The sequence below is a fragment of the Colobus angolensis genome, unplaced genomic scaffold, assembly GCF_000951035.1.
Source record: "Colobus angolensis palliatus isolate OR3802 unplaced genomic scaffold, Cang.pa_1.0 Scaffold100, whole genome shotgun sequence".
NCBI classification, from domain to species: domain Eukaryota; kingdom Metazoa; phylum Chordata; class Mammalia; order Primates; family Cercopithecidae; genus Colobus; species Colobus angolensis.
In genome coordinates, this window is record NW_012110920.1 from 6713229 (window position 1) to 6728434 (window position 15206).

Sequence of the window (15206 nt, forward strand, 5' to 3'; positions counted from 1 at the left end):
TGGCGGTGATGGTTGCACCATAATATGAATGTACTGAATGCCCCTGAACTGTCTGCTTAAAACTGGTTAAGATAGGCCCCGGTGTGTGATGTTCCCCTCCCAGTGTCCACGTATTCTCATTGTTCAACTGCCACTTATGAGTGAGAACATGCAGTGTTTGGTTCTCTGTCCTCGTGATCGTTTGCTGAGAATGATGATTTCCAGCTTCATCCATGTCCCTGCAAAGGACATGAACTCATCCTTGTTTATGGCTGCATAGTATTCCATGTTGTATATGTGCCACATTTTCTTAATCCAGTCTATCATTGATGGACATTTGAGTTGGTTCCAAGTCTTTGCTATTGTGAATAGTGCCACAATAAACATATGTGTGCATGTGTCTTTATAGTAGCATGATTTATAATCCTTATAAAGGATTGCTGGGTCAAATGGTATTTCTAGTTCTAGATTGGCTGGGGGAGGGATAGCATTAGGAGAAATCCCTAATGTAAATGACTAGTTGATGGGTGCAGCAAACCAACATGGTTCATGTATACCTATGTAACAAACCTGCACGTGGTGCACATGTACCCCAGAACTTAAAGTATAATTTTAAAAAAATGGTTAAGATAGGTTTTTTTTTAAAGTACCACCCGAAAAAAAAAAAAAAAAAAACTTACTGATTACGAGGGGGAAAAGAATAATTTTACAGAAGAGAAACCTGATAGACGGCACCTGAATCAAATGATCGTGGTTAAATAACATAACCAGTAATGGAATAAATTGAAAACATGTATCACTTGATGGGGTGCAATGTGAAGAACACAAGTTACTTCTGTGAACCTGCCAAAATGCATAACCTGAATCAAATCATGAGGAAACACCAGACAAATCCAAACTGAGGGACATTCATCAATAGTGCGCTAGTAAATGTTTAACAACAAGCTATCCAGAAAGGAAGAGTCAAAAGCCCTGATTTGTAGCCTTTCCATGGAATCAACACTCCCATGATGACCATATCCACATGACATCCTCTTGCTTGCAAAATTTATAAACATTTAACCACCAGCTCTCACAATCTAGTACGAGCCAGCTTCAGCATATCAGCTTGTACAAAATAACTGGCTGTACTCTCCAACAGTGCCAAGGTCATGAAAATAAAGGAAAGACTGCAGAATCGTTGCAGAGCAAAGGCAACTGAAGAGTCATGACAACTAAATGCCAACACATGATCCCCGATTGGATCCTTTTGCTATAAAGGGTATTATTGGGACACATGACAAAATTTGAACAGGGTCTGTGGATTAGATAACATGGATACGTCAATGTTACTGTACTGGGTTGAACAGTGGCCCCCAAAAAGATATATCTACATCCTACCTGCCTGAACCTGTGAATGCAACCTTATTTGGACAAAGGGTCCTTGCAGATGTAATTAAGTTAAGGATCTTGTGATGAGATCATCCTGGATTAGCCAAGTGGGCTCTTAATCCGCTGCCAAATGTCCTTATAGAGTCAGAGGAAGAGAAGACACAGACAGAGAGAAGAAAAGGCCATGTAAAGATGGAAAGTAGAGATTGTGACATAGCCACAAGGAATGCCGGCGGCCACCAGAAGCTGGAAAAGGCAAGGAAGCACTCTCTCTTAGAGCCTTTGGGGGGAATGCGGCCCTGCCAACACATTGATTTCAGACTTCTTGACTCCAGCACTGTGAGAGAATAAATTTCTGTTGTCTTAAGCCACCCAGTTTGTGGTAATTTGTTATGACAGCCCTAGGAAACTAATAAATTCCCTCATTTTGATGACTGTATTGTGATTATGTAGGACAGTGTCCTTCTGTGTAAGAAATGAACACTAAGTATTTGGGGGAGATGGGACATGAGGTCAGCAATGACCTCAATTACAGCTATTACCCTCAAATGGCTCAGCAGAAAAAAAAAAAAAAAAAGGTTGTGTGTACTATTCTTGCAACTTTTCCTTAAGTTTAAAATTATTTCAAGAGAAAAAATAATAATAATAATAATTCCCCATCCTGGGAGTCTAGTGACTTGGAGGATGTATGAGAGTGAATTTTGTGGGGCTTTTTCTGGGTTCTTCGGAGATCCCCTGCAGGAGACACCACCGCTACAGCCCATTCTCCCTGCAGTTCCCTTTGTGTGAGCAATGCCTTCTCTACCTCATTACTTTCAGTTCAGCTTTCTCCTCAGCTCCTAGGCTTCAATCAGCCCAGCCCACTTGGCCCAGTCTACCCCACCATCCCTGGGCAGGTGACCCCAGGAGAGCCCCCATCCACAGGATCCACACTTGGCCTCTGGGAAGTCAATCCTTGCACTACACTACATGGTTGATCCCACAGTGCACTCAGCTTTGTTCTCAAGCAAGGGCAGTTCCAGCCCTCCCGGTTGCCTTTAGACTTTAGATGTGAGTCAAATTCCAGTCCCTGAACTCCAGGGGACATATTAAAAGTTCTCCAAATAATGCTGTTGAGGCCCCTCTCATGTGGCTTAAGGGGAGAGGGATGAAACTGCCCTGAGCATTGGTGGATATAGGCACAGGACACTGAGAACTCTCTCTTATCCAAGGGTGATTTAGGCTAGGCACGGGTGATTAGGCAATGCAGGCAGAACTGGTTTGGGCCCACCCTTCAACTGTGGATGTTCTTCAAATCTATTCTTTTATTCTTGCCTTAGAAGATGTGCTGATACTCTGAGACTTTAGGAAGAACTCCATTTTACATCCTGTCAACAGGCCCCATACCTGCATAGAAATATTCTTGCCAAAGTCACCTTGTGAAATTTAGTGACAAGTTTTATCTTATTTATCTCTGCTACATTTTGTGCTGTTTCAACACCATGTGTTCTTTCCTAGTGATCAGCCAAAACATTGCCCTGGGTTTTCTCTGGCCACCTTAACTGTCCCCTCTCAGTCTCTTAGGTTTCTTGGCAACTCTCCAACCTTAATTGTTGGTTTCCTCAGGATTCTTCTATCCTAAACCTTCTTCTCGTTTCACTCAACACACTTTCCCTGGATACATCCATTCACTGCATTGCTTCAATTATCACTGGATTGTGGGATGTCTCAATACTTATGATGACACCTCAGGTCTTCTGGGGTATGGAGAAGATAGGTGGATTTATCTTGAGAGCCCAACTCGATCCAAACAACTAAAGAGTTTAGACCATGAGGGTCTCAACTGAGCAAGGATTTTTAGGAAGAGCTGGGAAAAATGGGGGGCAGGATCCAGGATGACTCTCTGGCCTTGAAGCCATTTAGGCCTGATGCACCTCAAATTTGGGCTCATTAATTTGCCTGGGGTTGCTCTAAAAGTGTGAAGGCAGGCAGGAATGAAGTTTTTCAATCCTTGTGCACTCCCTTCTGAGCAATCAATTAAAGCAGTCTAAAATCCACCTTTGAATTGGTAATCATTTCAAAATATCAGCAAGGCAGTTAGGGATGGAGGGTAGAGAGAGGATGAACGAAAGCACGTAGGCCTCTTTTTGACCTCTTCTACTCAGCTAACAAGGCTCAGTACATGGTTTCTTTGCCAGCTCTCTGGCTCTTACTGTTTCTACAGTGGCTGAGTCCCAGCATTTCTGGGACAGAGCTAATTACAAACATTTTGTCCCACTTATCATCATGTCTGCCTTCATCCTTCTAAGACTCTGTGTCCCATATTTTGCTTCAGAAAATATAGTCACCATAGCTCTGTTTCTTAGTGTTCTAAAACTTCCCAGAAAGCTAGCTGCCATCTTTCTCTTCTGCTGTGATGGCCCCACCCTCCCACATAAGCCAAAACTTAACCTTGGGTAGAAACACTCAGGCTTCCGGCCCCCTCAATTCCATGACTGCTTCATGCATATTAGAACAGTGCATTTATTTACTTATTAATTTTATTTAATTGAGCACATACACTAGCACATCTTTTTTAAAAAAACTGGCAATCCAACAAGTGGATCTCACAGGGTACAATCAGAAAACAAGTTGATTCTTTCCTCCCACTGCCTGTTCAAACCTGTTCTGTGGGCAGGTCCTCCCTGAGCCTGGACATGAGCTAGGGCAGATGGTAATACTTTTCTGGTTACTCCAGGTTAGTAAAAAATCCTATGGCTGCCTCCAGTCCCCAGAATAGTCTCATTTCTGAATAGGTAAAATGTCTAGTCATGTGCAATTTAACTTTAACCAAAGCTTCTCCCCTTGCTAAGCTGGAACCTACTGTTGGTAGGAAATGTGTTTGTTCTTCCCTCTCTTTCCTCACCTCCTCCCCACTCCTTGACCCCCTCTAGCCTGTCTTTGGTTAAAGGAAAAGGGAGAATGCAGGGAAGAGGATAAGGAGTAGGAAAGGTCTTATTTGGCTGGCACCCAGCTAACACATTGGTCTTCTCTTGACATTCAGAACTCATGCTCTCTGACCACTTGGTGGATGTTCAAATCTGACTCTTGCATTGCATGCTTTTGTGGAATCTTTGGAGGCCCTTTCTGGAATACTAGTAATTCTTCTTGTGGTTTGGGCAGCAGTTGCTTATGTTATTTCCTTTGGGCCCTGGGATTACAGTGGAAATACAAGAGAATACAGTCACTGCTTCAGACTGTCCTTTTGGGCAGAATTGGAAATGGCTCCAGAAGAGAAGGGATAGGTCCTGGGACAAGGCCAACAGGGTGGTGAGCAGAGTGTGGGCTGGATTTCAGGTCCACCTACAAGGGAAAGTTTCCATAGGTGTGACACAATTTGGGCTATGCAATGGCTTTGCCCATAGCCATGGCCTCTCAGATTGAGTCAGACCCCAGTCCCCCTTGTTGCTCATCAAACTCTTTGGGACAAGCTCTCTGAGGTCTCTTTGAAGTCACTCTCACAAGGACTGACGTGAGTAAAATCCCCCACCCCTTCTTTTTAGAAGATCAATGAGACATTGCTAATTTCTTCTCCCTAACTCGCATCCTCTCTGGCCTCCCAGTGTCAGCCCCTTTATTTCCTTGGGATGTTTGTTTGTGTTTCCATGTTCCCTGTAAGTGCACAGGTGGTCTGGAACCTCCCTTCAGAACGTGGAAGCCTTTGCCAATTACTGTGATGTTCTCAGCCTTTGAACCTCAGCTGAAACTAAAGCAGAAAAAGTCAAATTTTAACATCCTGTTACATGTTGTTTACTCCACTTTGACCAGGCCTTTTGACTCATGGAACCTTTTTTAAAAAATAAAAATCTAGATTTTTAGAGGGATTTTGCCCTTTTCAGCTTTCTGAAACTTCTAAATATAGTTTACATAGAGCAGAACGTAGGGGTTTCCTCACACAAGCTAATTCGCACTATGTGGAAAAATGTTTAAGAACCGACTTGTGAATAGAAATAGACTTGAATTAAATGCATCAAGTTTGTTTGGGACTAGAACCTGGAAGATTTTTCTCTCTTCTCTTCATTTTTTTTCTGCCTTTTTTTTTTTTTTTAAATATATATTCCAGATCTCCTTTAGTGAGCCTAGACTGGTTCACAATCCTTATCTGTAATTCCAAAATCCAAAAAGGCTATGGGAAAACAAATGGAAACAATAATAAAACTCCAAAAACTAAGGATTTTCTTTGCATAATTAAATGTACCTAATGAATTTAACCTGAACTGAAGTGAGGCTACACAAATCCTTCCTTTATCTCAGTATTAACTTTCCAATGTTTTAGTGCAGAAATAATAACATGTTCTCATACAGGCTGCCTCCTCCAACCCTACTGGAGATGCGATGTAATATCTATTATATGCCCATACCACCATCTAAAATCCAAAAATAAATTTAATTTCCATAATACATCTGACTCTAAGAGTTTTGGATAAGTGTTCATAAGTCTATACTTTTGTAAAAGAATAAATACAATAAACTTTGCTATTATTTTCCTTGTCTGACTAGCTTCTCACTGTCTATCTAACTCCTGCCTCTAATTTTTGTACACGCCATTCTTCCACCTCCCTGGTCCTTCATGTACTTCCTTTCATCAAGTAGAATTTACAACCTACCTCCTCCAGGTGGAGTTTCCTGATAGTCCAATATATTTCTTCACCTAAGCATCCAGTTTAGATTTGAAATACATGTTTTCCTTAGTCATGCCAGTTTGGGTTTTAAAGAGACTTAAGTCATAATTCAGTGACTGCTCACCCAGCTGTCATTGTGGGACTTTAGCCTCTTCCAAAGACCTCTCTCTCCATTTCTTCCAGGAGTTCCTAGATGATGTTCAACAAGCTTAGGCCACCATGTCTTTCCTGCCCCACACTCATTCTCAAAATGCACTATGAATGTCATTTATGGATAAAGCCACTCTTTCCTACTGAGCTCTTTAGCACAGTCCTCTACTCCAGAAACAGACTAGAAGAATGGGGGGGGAGGGGCAGAGCTCAAATCCACAGGTTAATGGTCCTTATTTGCACATGGTCCTTATATGCATTGAATTTAAGTACTGGCTTAAACATTTACAGATCAATAGCAGGTCACAAAATCTGAGAGATGTCAACAACAGCTATAGTCATATGTAATTATGTTACAGTGTACCTCATACATAGTCTTCATAATAAAGGCTAATCATTTTTTAATAGTCTTTGTCCAACCTTATATGCTTGCATAATAGTTCATTTTTTTCACCATCTAAAAGTGGGCAGACCTCAAGGTCAAGAGATCAAGACCATTCTGGCCAACACAGTGAAACCCTGTCTCCACTAAAAACACAAAAATCAGCCGGGCATGGTGCCACACGCCTGTAGTCCCAGCTACTCAGGAGTCTGATGCAGGAGAATCACTTGAACCCGGGAGGCATAGATTGCAGTGAGCCAAGATCACGCCACTGCACTTCAACCTGGCAACAGAATGAAACTCCATCAAAAAAAAAAAAATTTTGTTTTTAGGCATGTTTTAGTGGCTCATGCCTGTAATCCTAGTACTTTGGGAGGCTAAGGCAGTAGGATCACTTGATGCCAGGGATTTTAGGCCAGCCTGTGCAACATAGTGAGACGTTGTCTGTACAAAAAATAAAAACTAAATTAGCCAAGCGCAGGGGCATGCATCTGTAACCCCAGCAACTCAGGAGGCTGGGGTGGGAGGATGAGCTATGATCTCACCACTGTGCTTTAGCACTTCAGCCTGGGTGGGTGACAGAGTGAGATCCTGTTTCTAATAACAAAAACAAAAACAAAAACAAAAACAAAAAACTTTTTAAAACTATGCATGCATCCATGTCATGAACTTTTCAGGTGGTCTTCTGACATGTCTGGCTCCTTCACTACTTCTCTCCTTTCTTCTGCTTTCACTTTCTCTCTTCTCTTACTTAACTTCCTTCTCCTACAAAACCATTTAGGATTCTTCTATGTACCTTGAGCATAACCCGAGGCATAATTAAGGATAGGCAATGTGATGCATGAGCTCCATGAGTGGTATAAAAATAACTGCTCTATGAATGCAGAGTATGGCTTCACAGGATATCTTGCTTCTGCATCTCTGTTGCCACCTAGACAAATACATTAAATGTCACAGTCAATATCTTTATTGTCATCTAGGGGTGTGTAGTGGGCTGAATGGTGGTCCTCCCCCAAAAGATATGTCCACCTAGATCCTGTGAACGTGACCTTAAGTGGACACATAGAAAATCCTTGAGAATGTAACTAAGATCTCAAGATGAAATCATCCCAGATTATCTGAGAGGCCCTGAATCCAATGACAAGTGACCTTATAAGAATAGTAAAAGAGACAGACAGAAGAGAAGAAAGTGATGTGAAGATGGAGGCAGAGACTGGAGCTGTCAGCACAACTCAGCTCCAACTGCCAGCAGACATGAGAAGCTAGAAGAGACAAAAAAAGGATTCCTTGCTATAGCTTTTGGAGGAAGCATGGCTGTGCTGATAACTTAGTTTTGGACTTCTGGATTCCAGTACTGTAAGAGAACACATTTCTGTAGTCTTACGCTACCGAGTTTGTGGTAATTTGTTATGGCAGCCCTGGGAAATGAATACAAAGGGACTAGGAATGACTAGCCCTGTCTATTTATGGGTATCCTCATCTGTTGGCTTAGAAGTGAAAATAATACTGCTATTCATAAATTTTGCCTATTTTGGACTCAACTATCAAAACAGAGAGAATCCTCACCAATGCTCTTCCTGCATTGGGTTTAACACATGGCTCCTGGAAAACACACGTATAAAGAATGGTGGTTTCTGTAGAGGAAGTATCACCTAGTGTTCAAGAGTGTGGGCCACTGGAGTCAAATTTGAATCCTAGTTTGAATCCTGCTTCTCCCACTCATGAACCTTGAAACTTTGAGCTTTATCCTTTAGACTCTAGATTGGCACATAAGAGCTAAATAAATTTCAGAGGTTATCGTGTTTGCTCCATATGCTTGCTTACTTTTGCAGAATACTTGTCTCTGCTTACTTATCCCTCTCCATGGCTGAAAACGGCTATCCCAGTCCCAACCTTACATGACCTTTTCATTCAAAATCCAACAGCAGCAATCAGAATCTTTTCGTCACTCTTTCAATTTCTTGAAAGAGAGACCATGATGTGTGTTCAAGCCAGTGTGCACATTCGTGATAACTGGGCCAACCTTCCATGGCTAGATCCAGATAAAGTCTCTGTGAAGGGGATGAGGGCAGGAAGGCCATGGCAAGCATTTCTAGTACACTGTAGCTTTTCACATTTTATATATTCAAACCTATTTATGTCTTCCTTCATAATATGCGCCTCCAGTTTCATGCTTTAAAAGGTACCTTTAACTTTGAGATTAGAAATTCACCCACAGCTTATTTTAGTTTTTTACTTTTCACATATACTCTGTGATCTAATTTGAATTTATTTATTAGAATGCTGCTTTTTTTCTCCAAGTAACTAGCTATTTGTCCCAACATTATTTTTTGAATAGCTCCTGCTTTTCTCACCAATTTGAATACTAATACCACTAACAATAATAGCATTTTCTGAATGCTTTCTATGTGCCAGAGTTTGTGCTAAGTATATTACATGGGTTACTCCAGCTTGGTTATATTATTATCCACATACTACAGCTAAGAATTGGCATACTTGGGATTCACACCTGGGTCATCTGACTCCAGAGCTCATACTTTTAATTACTATGCTATTCTTATACGTAATGTGGATCTATTTTTGTCTCAAACAATAAGGAAAATTATTGACATAACTGGAAGTCCAGATGTAGGGCAGGCTTCACAGTTGACTTGGCTGAAGCTCAGTGTCCCCGTGATTCTCTTGGCTCTGCTCTCTTCCATGTGTGGCTTCATCCTCAGGCTGACAATGAGATAGCTGCAGCAATTCCCACCCCCATATCAATGCACAAAAATGTGTCAGAAATAAAAAAGGATTGCTACTCTCAGAAACTCTTCCAGAAAAACACTAACTTTTTGAGACACTCCAACAAAATTTTCTTCAAGTCTCATTGGTCCAAAATGAGCCACATGGCCATTCTTGTATCAATCATGAGTAAGAAGAATGGGATAAAATAGATTACATAAGCTCACACCTACATTTAGGAATTACATCAGCTTTCTTTTGGCACATGGGCTGCAGAGAAATGGGGATAACTATCAATAAGAAGTAAGTTCAGCTGTCAGATACAAAAAACCTAAAATAATAGTAGACTTAATAAACTAGAATTTAGGCTGGGCATGATGGTTCATGCCTGTAATTCCAACACTTTGGCAGGCTGAGGCAGGTGGATCACTTGAGGTCGGGAGTTCAAGACCAGCCTGGCGAACATGGCGAAATCCTGTTTCTACTAAAAATACAAAAATTAGCCGGGTTTGGTAGCTCACACCTGTAATCCCAGCTACTTAGGAGGTTGAGGCAGGAGAATTACTTGAACTTGGGAGGCAGAAGTTGTAGTGAGCCAAGATCATGCCATTGCACTCCAGTCTGGGCAACAGAGCAAGACTCTGCCTCAGAAAAACAAAACAAAACAAAATACCAGTAAGTTAAAATTTAAATCAGGTCTGAAGGTAGGCAGTATAGGGCCAGTAGAGTATGGCAGCTCCATGGTCACCAAGGTTCCTTCCTTCTATCTAAACTATCTAAATGTTTTGCCATCCTCAATATGTGGCTCCTACCTCATGGTCCAAGATAGGTCTGGAGCCACAGTCATTACATCCACCTTCAGACACCAAGAAGGACAAAGGAGTGGGAAGGAGAGACTGGCTTCTCCCTTTAAGGATGTGTCCCAACATTGAAACCAAAACTAAAGATACAACAAAAAAGAGAAAACCACAGGCCAATATCCCTGATGAACACAGATGCAAAAATCCTCAAGAAAATACTAGCAAACAGAACTCAACAACATTTTAAAGGATCATTCATCATGACCAAGTAGGATTCATCTCCAAGATGCAAGGATGGTTCAATATAAGCAAATCAATAAATGTGATACATCGCATCAATAGAATCAAAGACAAAAACTGTATGATCATTTCAGTAGATAATGAAAAAGCATTTGGTAAAATGCAACATCCCTTCATGATAAAAACCCTCAACAAATTGGGTATAGAAGGGATATACCTCAACATGATAAAGGCCATATATGACAAATCTATAGCTAACATCTTACTGAACAAGGAAAAATTGAAAGCCTTTCCACTAAGATTTGGAACAAGAGAGTGATGCCAACTTTCACCACTTTTATTCAATGTAGTACTGGAAGTTCTAGCCAGAGCACTTAGACAACAGAAAGAAATAAAGGGCATCCAAGTTGGAAAGAAAGAAGTCAAAAACCTCACTGCAACTTAACAAAGAGAGATTCCTTCTTCTCAGGTAGGTTTTGGTGGACTTACATGATGTCTTCAAGAATCCAAGGTCATTCCACATTTCTGTTCCACCATAATTAACATTAGCTTTTCCTATAGTTCACAAACTGACTGCTACAATTCTAGCCATCATATCTGAGATTCATTAGGAGGAAAGGAGAAGGGCAAAATGTAAAAGTTGCATGCCACCTGAATCCATCTAATTTATCAGGATATCAATATCTTTCCTAGAAACCTCATCTGTTAGATTTCTCATTGGCCAGAACTATTACATTGCATGGCTTATTAGGGCAAGAAAATCTCAGGGAGATGAGATTTGCACAATGGAAATGTAATAACAATGAATTTTAAAATGATTACATTGCTGTCCTCAACAAAATCAGACTCTATTATTAAAGAAGGAGGAATGGATATTGAGTAGATTACACTGTTTACTGTAATTTTCCATCTAGAATATTTTTTGCTATATGATATAAAACAAACAGTTAATTTTTTCCAATTAGTTAACCACCTTTCTCAGCATCTTTATTAAATAACCCATCCTTTCTTCATTGGTTTGACATACAACATATTATATTTGAAACATATAGAAATTCCAATTCCGATAACTGCAGAGTGGCACCTGAAAGACCATCCTTCCCCAGATTACAACTATAAACTTTTGACAAAATATCGACAACAACCATTGAAAGCACTGGAGATTAACCAAGAGCAGATAGAAAATGGAGGGTTATTGACACTTGGAAGAAGGAAATGACAGTAGGCGAATTTCCCACTTGTATAGCTTTATGCCTAAGGGCAGTCCCAATCAGTGCCATAGCTGGGCTAGAAACCTGCCATCTTGCCAACATGAATAGCTAGAAGGAAGAGGTTGGGGTTACCGTAACAGCTGGAATGTAAAGGGGGATATGCTGGAAAGGAGAGTCACAGTGGAGAAACAATCCTATACATAAGCTCTGTCCAAATCTCTAGTTGTTCTCTGAACAATGCATGGGCGATGCAGAAATCAAGCAGCCAAGTTAAGATTCAAATAATTGAAAAGAGATTTCAGCTGATACTTATTACAAGAGACAGCGTTTCACCCAAGTTAACTGGCCACTTAAAAAACAAACAAACAAACAAACAAAACAAATCAACACTCTTTGGAGGAATGTGACAGAATCCAGACACCCTGCAATGTATCATTCACAATATCCAGGATACAATAAAAAATTAACACCCATACAAGAATAGTAAATATGACCCATACTTAGGAGGAAAGGAAATCAATAAAGATCAATCTTAAAATTACCCAAACTCTGGAATTAGCAGACAATTGATTTTAAAGTACCTCAGTAAAGACTGTAGGGTCTCAGGTCACTTCTACTCTCCCCTCCTAAAAAGGGTATTAGTAATATTTTATCCTATTAGGCATATGTTCACATATCCTTCAAAAAACTTGAGTGAGAATTAAGCAGTCTCGTGAACGTTTTTTAAAAAAGTGGTTTTGGGTAGAAAAGCAAAGACAGGATTTTGTTTTTTGTTTTTTTTTGAGATGGAGTCTCTGTCACCCAGGCTTCTGTGTGGTGGCACGATCTCAGCTCACTGCAACCTCCGCCTCCCAAAGTCAAGCGATTCACCTGCCTCAGCCTCCTGAATAGATAGGACTACAGGCATGCGCCCAGCTAATTTTTGTATTTTTAGTAGAGACGGAGTTTCACCATGTTAGTCAGGCTGGTCTCGAACTCCTGACCTCAAGTGATCTGCTCACCTCAGCCTCCCAAAGTGCTGGGATTATAGGTGCAAGCCACCGCACCCAGCCAGGACAGTGTTTTTTTAAATCCCTTTGTAAGGAAAGTAAAACATACCCTTTCCATTGTCAACAGGTCACTGAGTTGGCAGAGATCACTTGTCAAACTCTTGGATCCCCAGCACTTGGTTCAGAGGTGGAAGAGTTAGCAGCTGTGGAATTACATGGCTCTTTTGTAGCCTCGCTTGTTTATTGCCTTTACTAAAACCCTAAACAGTCCCTCTTCAGTGAAGGCTGTCCTGCAGCCCAATCCCACCCCATGCCTTCGATACCTTAATGTTTTTCTTTTCAAAATTCAATATAGCAGTATAATTTCCATGGGGAATACAGAGAAACTAAGACTCAAAGGGGTAAAAGGACACCATAGGAGTTACAAAGCCTACTACAGATAAAGATCAGCTCTGTCAGAAGCTGAAATGGGCCACCTTATTAACCCATTTCTTTAATCTATCATCTAGGGAAAGTGGCTTATCCAATGGTTGCTGCCTATTCTGCAAGCAAGTTTGCTTTGGATGGGTTCTTCTCCTCCATCAGAAAGGAATATTCAGTGGCCAAGGTCAATGTATCAATCACTCTCTGTGTTCTTGGCCTCATAGACACAGGTAAGGTCAAGACTTTGAATAATTACCTGCAGATGAACTGTCTGCCTTACCATTGTGGATAAACAAAGGTGCTGAACTCCCCGACCTCATATGTAATGCACTAAAAACGAACCAGTGCAGAAAGCACTAGCTGTCTCATTTAAAGGCATTTCTGTCACCAGTGGAGGCTCTGGCTATTCTTTGAATCTCCTTTCCAGTTTGATTACCAAGGTGGCTGGGTCTCACCACATTCATCACTTAACCCTTTGCTGAACACCTTATGTCCTCATGGACACTCAATGACCATTATGTTCCTATATGAGACTTATCAAGTACAAGTTTGTGTTTCTTAAAAGCATCACCAGTAATAAGACACACTGGTATCATGAACTCTTTGATGTGATGTGCTGAGAAGGATACAACATCATTTTTGTAGTGTTCTTGCCAAAATACATGACCCCACTCCAATCATAAGAGAACAATGAACAAACCCAAATCAAGGAACATTTTATAAAACATTTGGTCAGTATTCTTCAAAAGTATCAAGGCCATGAGATGCAAAGAAAGGCTGAAGAACTGTCACAGATTAGAAGAAAGATGGGAAGAAATTACTACTAAGTGGAATCCTGGATAAGATCCAGGAACATAAAAGGAACATTAATGAAAAAATAAGTTCTGTAGTTTAGTTAATATATTGTATCAATTCTATTATTGTACCTGTCCTAAATCATTGCACAATGGTTATGTGTGATGTTGCAAACAGGGGGAGCAAATGTGGAATATAAGAGGGTACTGCATGTAAATTTTACAACTGTTCTGTTAAGTCCAAATACAAGTTTATCTAAAACACGTGGCAGATATTAAAAGAAAATTCTCTTTGAAGAGTAATTGAGTAGTAGTTAGAGAAGTAAAGAAAGAGACCGAGGCCCAGAGGGAAACAAGAAAGGAATGGAGAGAGAGAGAAGTTGTACAAGATGGACATGAAAACTTGGAAAGAGAGAGAAGTGAAAGTGGTGACAAGGGAGCAAAAGCCTGGATTCTTGAGTATCTCTTCCTTTTATAAGACAGTAAGTCATTATCATACAGCACTCTGGTTTTGCCCACCGGCATTTCCCATTAGCTACTGAGTCATTATGAGACTTCTATCCTCATTCTGCTCCCCCATATTACTTCTCCGCCTCCAACCAAAATACCCAAGAAAGAGCATGATTCAGATCTCCTGAGTAATCACCTCTAACTGCTCCCATCAATCTCCATCCAGGAAGGCAAGGCCCCTATTAACACTAAGGCCTCTCTTTGCCCAACAGACTCTAACATACCCAGTCTCTCCATGTATTCCCTATAGCGCCTGTAAGGCTTGCAGAGCAAACACTGCCAAAAGCCCCTGACAGCTAAGTGGTTGATGTCTCCAGGCCTTCCATCATGTAGACTGTCATAGTCGGATAACCCTACTCTTCCCTTGTCATTCTATAGACACAGCCATGAAGGCAGTTTCTGGGATAATCAATATGCAAGCAGCTCCAAAGGAGGAATGTGCACTTGAGATCATCAAAGGGGGAGCTCTGCGCCAAGAAGAAGTATATTATGACAGCTCACTCTGGACCACTCTTCTGATGAGAAATCCATGCAGGAAGATCCTGGAATTTCTCTACTCAACAACCTATAATATGGACAGATTCATAAAAAACTAGGAACTCCCTGAGGGCTGGGCATGCTGAGAGATTTTGGGACTGTTCTGTCTCATATTTATCTGAGCTCTTGTCCATGAAGACATCTTCCCAGAGTGTCCCCAGAGACATGCAAGTCATGGGTCACACCTGACAAATGGAAGGAGTTCCTCTAACATTTGCACAATGGAAACGTAATAATAATGAATGTCATGCACCACTGCAGCCAGCAGTTATAAAATTGTTAGTAAACATAGGTATAATTACCAGATAGTATATTAAATTTATCTCTTATATATAATAATATGTGATGATTAATACAATATTAATTATAATAAAGGTCACATAAACTTTATAAATTCATAACTGGTAGCTATAACTTGAGCTTATTCAGGATAGTTTCTTTAAAATCATAAACTGT

The 15206-nt window shown here is 40.6% G+C and overlaps 1 protein-coding gene across 3 annotated transcripts in view; it reads left to right on the forward strand.

Annotated features, from left to right (window-relative positions):
- Positions 1 to 15206, forward strand: part of HSD11B1 (hydroxysteroid (11-beta) dehydrogenase 1) — a 49701-nt gene extending 34495 nt beyond the window's left edge. For all 3 annotated transcript variants that reach the window (XM_011938100.1, XM_011938088.1, XM_011938083.1), the window contains 2 exons: positions 12996 to 13139; positions 14592 to 15206. In XM_011938100.1, the coding sequence (XP_011793490.1) occupies positions 12996 to 13139; positions 14592 to 14809 (362 nt within the window). In that variant the 3' untranslated portion in view covers positions 14810 to 15206. The remainder of the gene's footprint in view (positions 1 to 12995; positions 13140 to 14591) is intronic.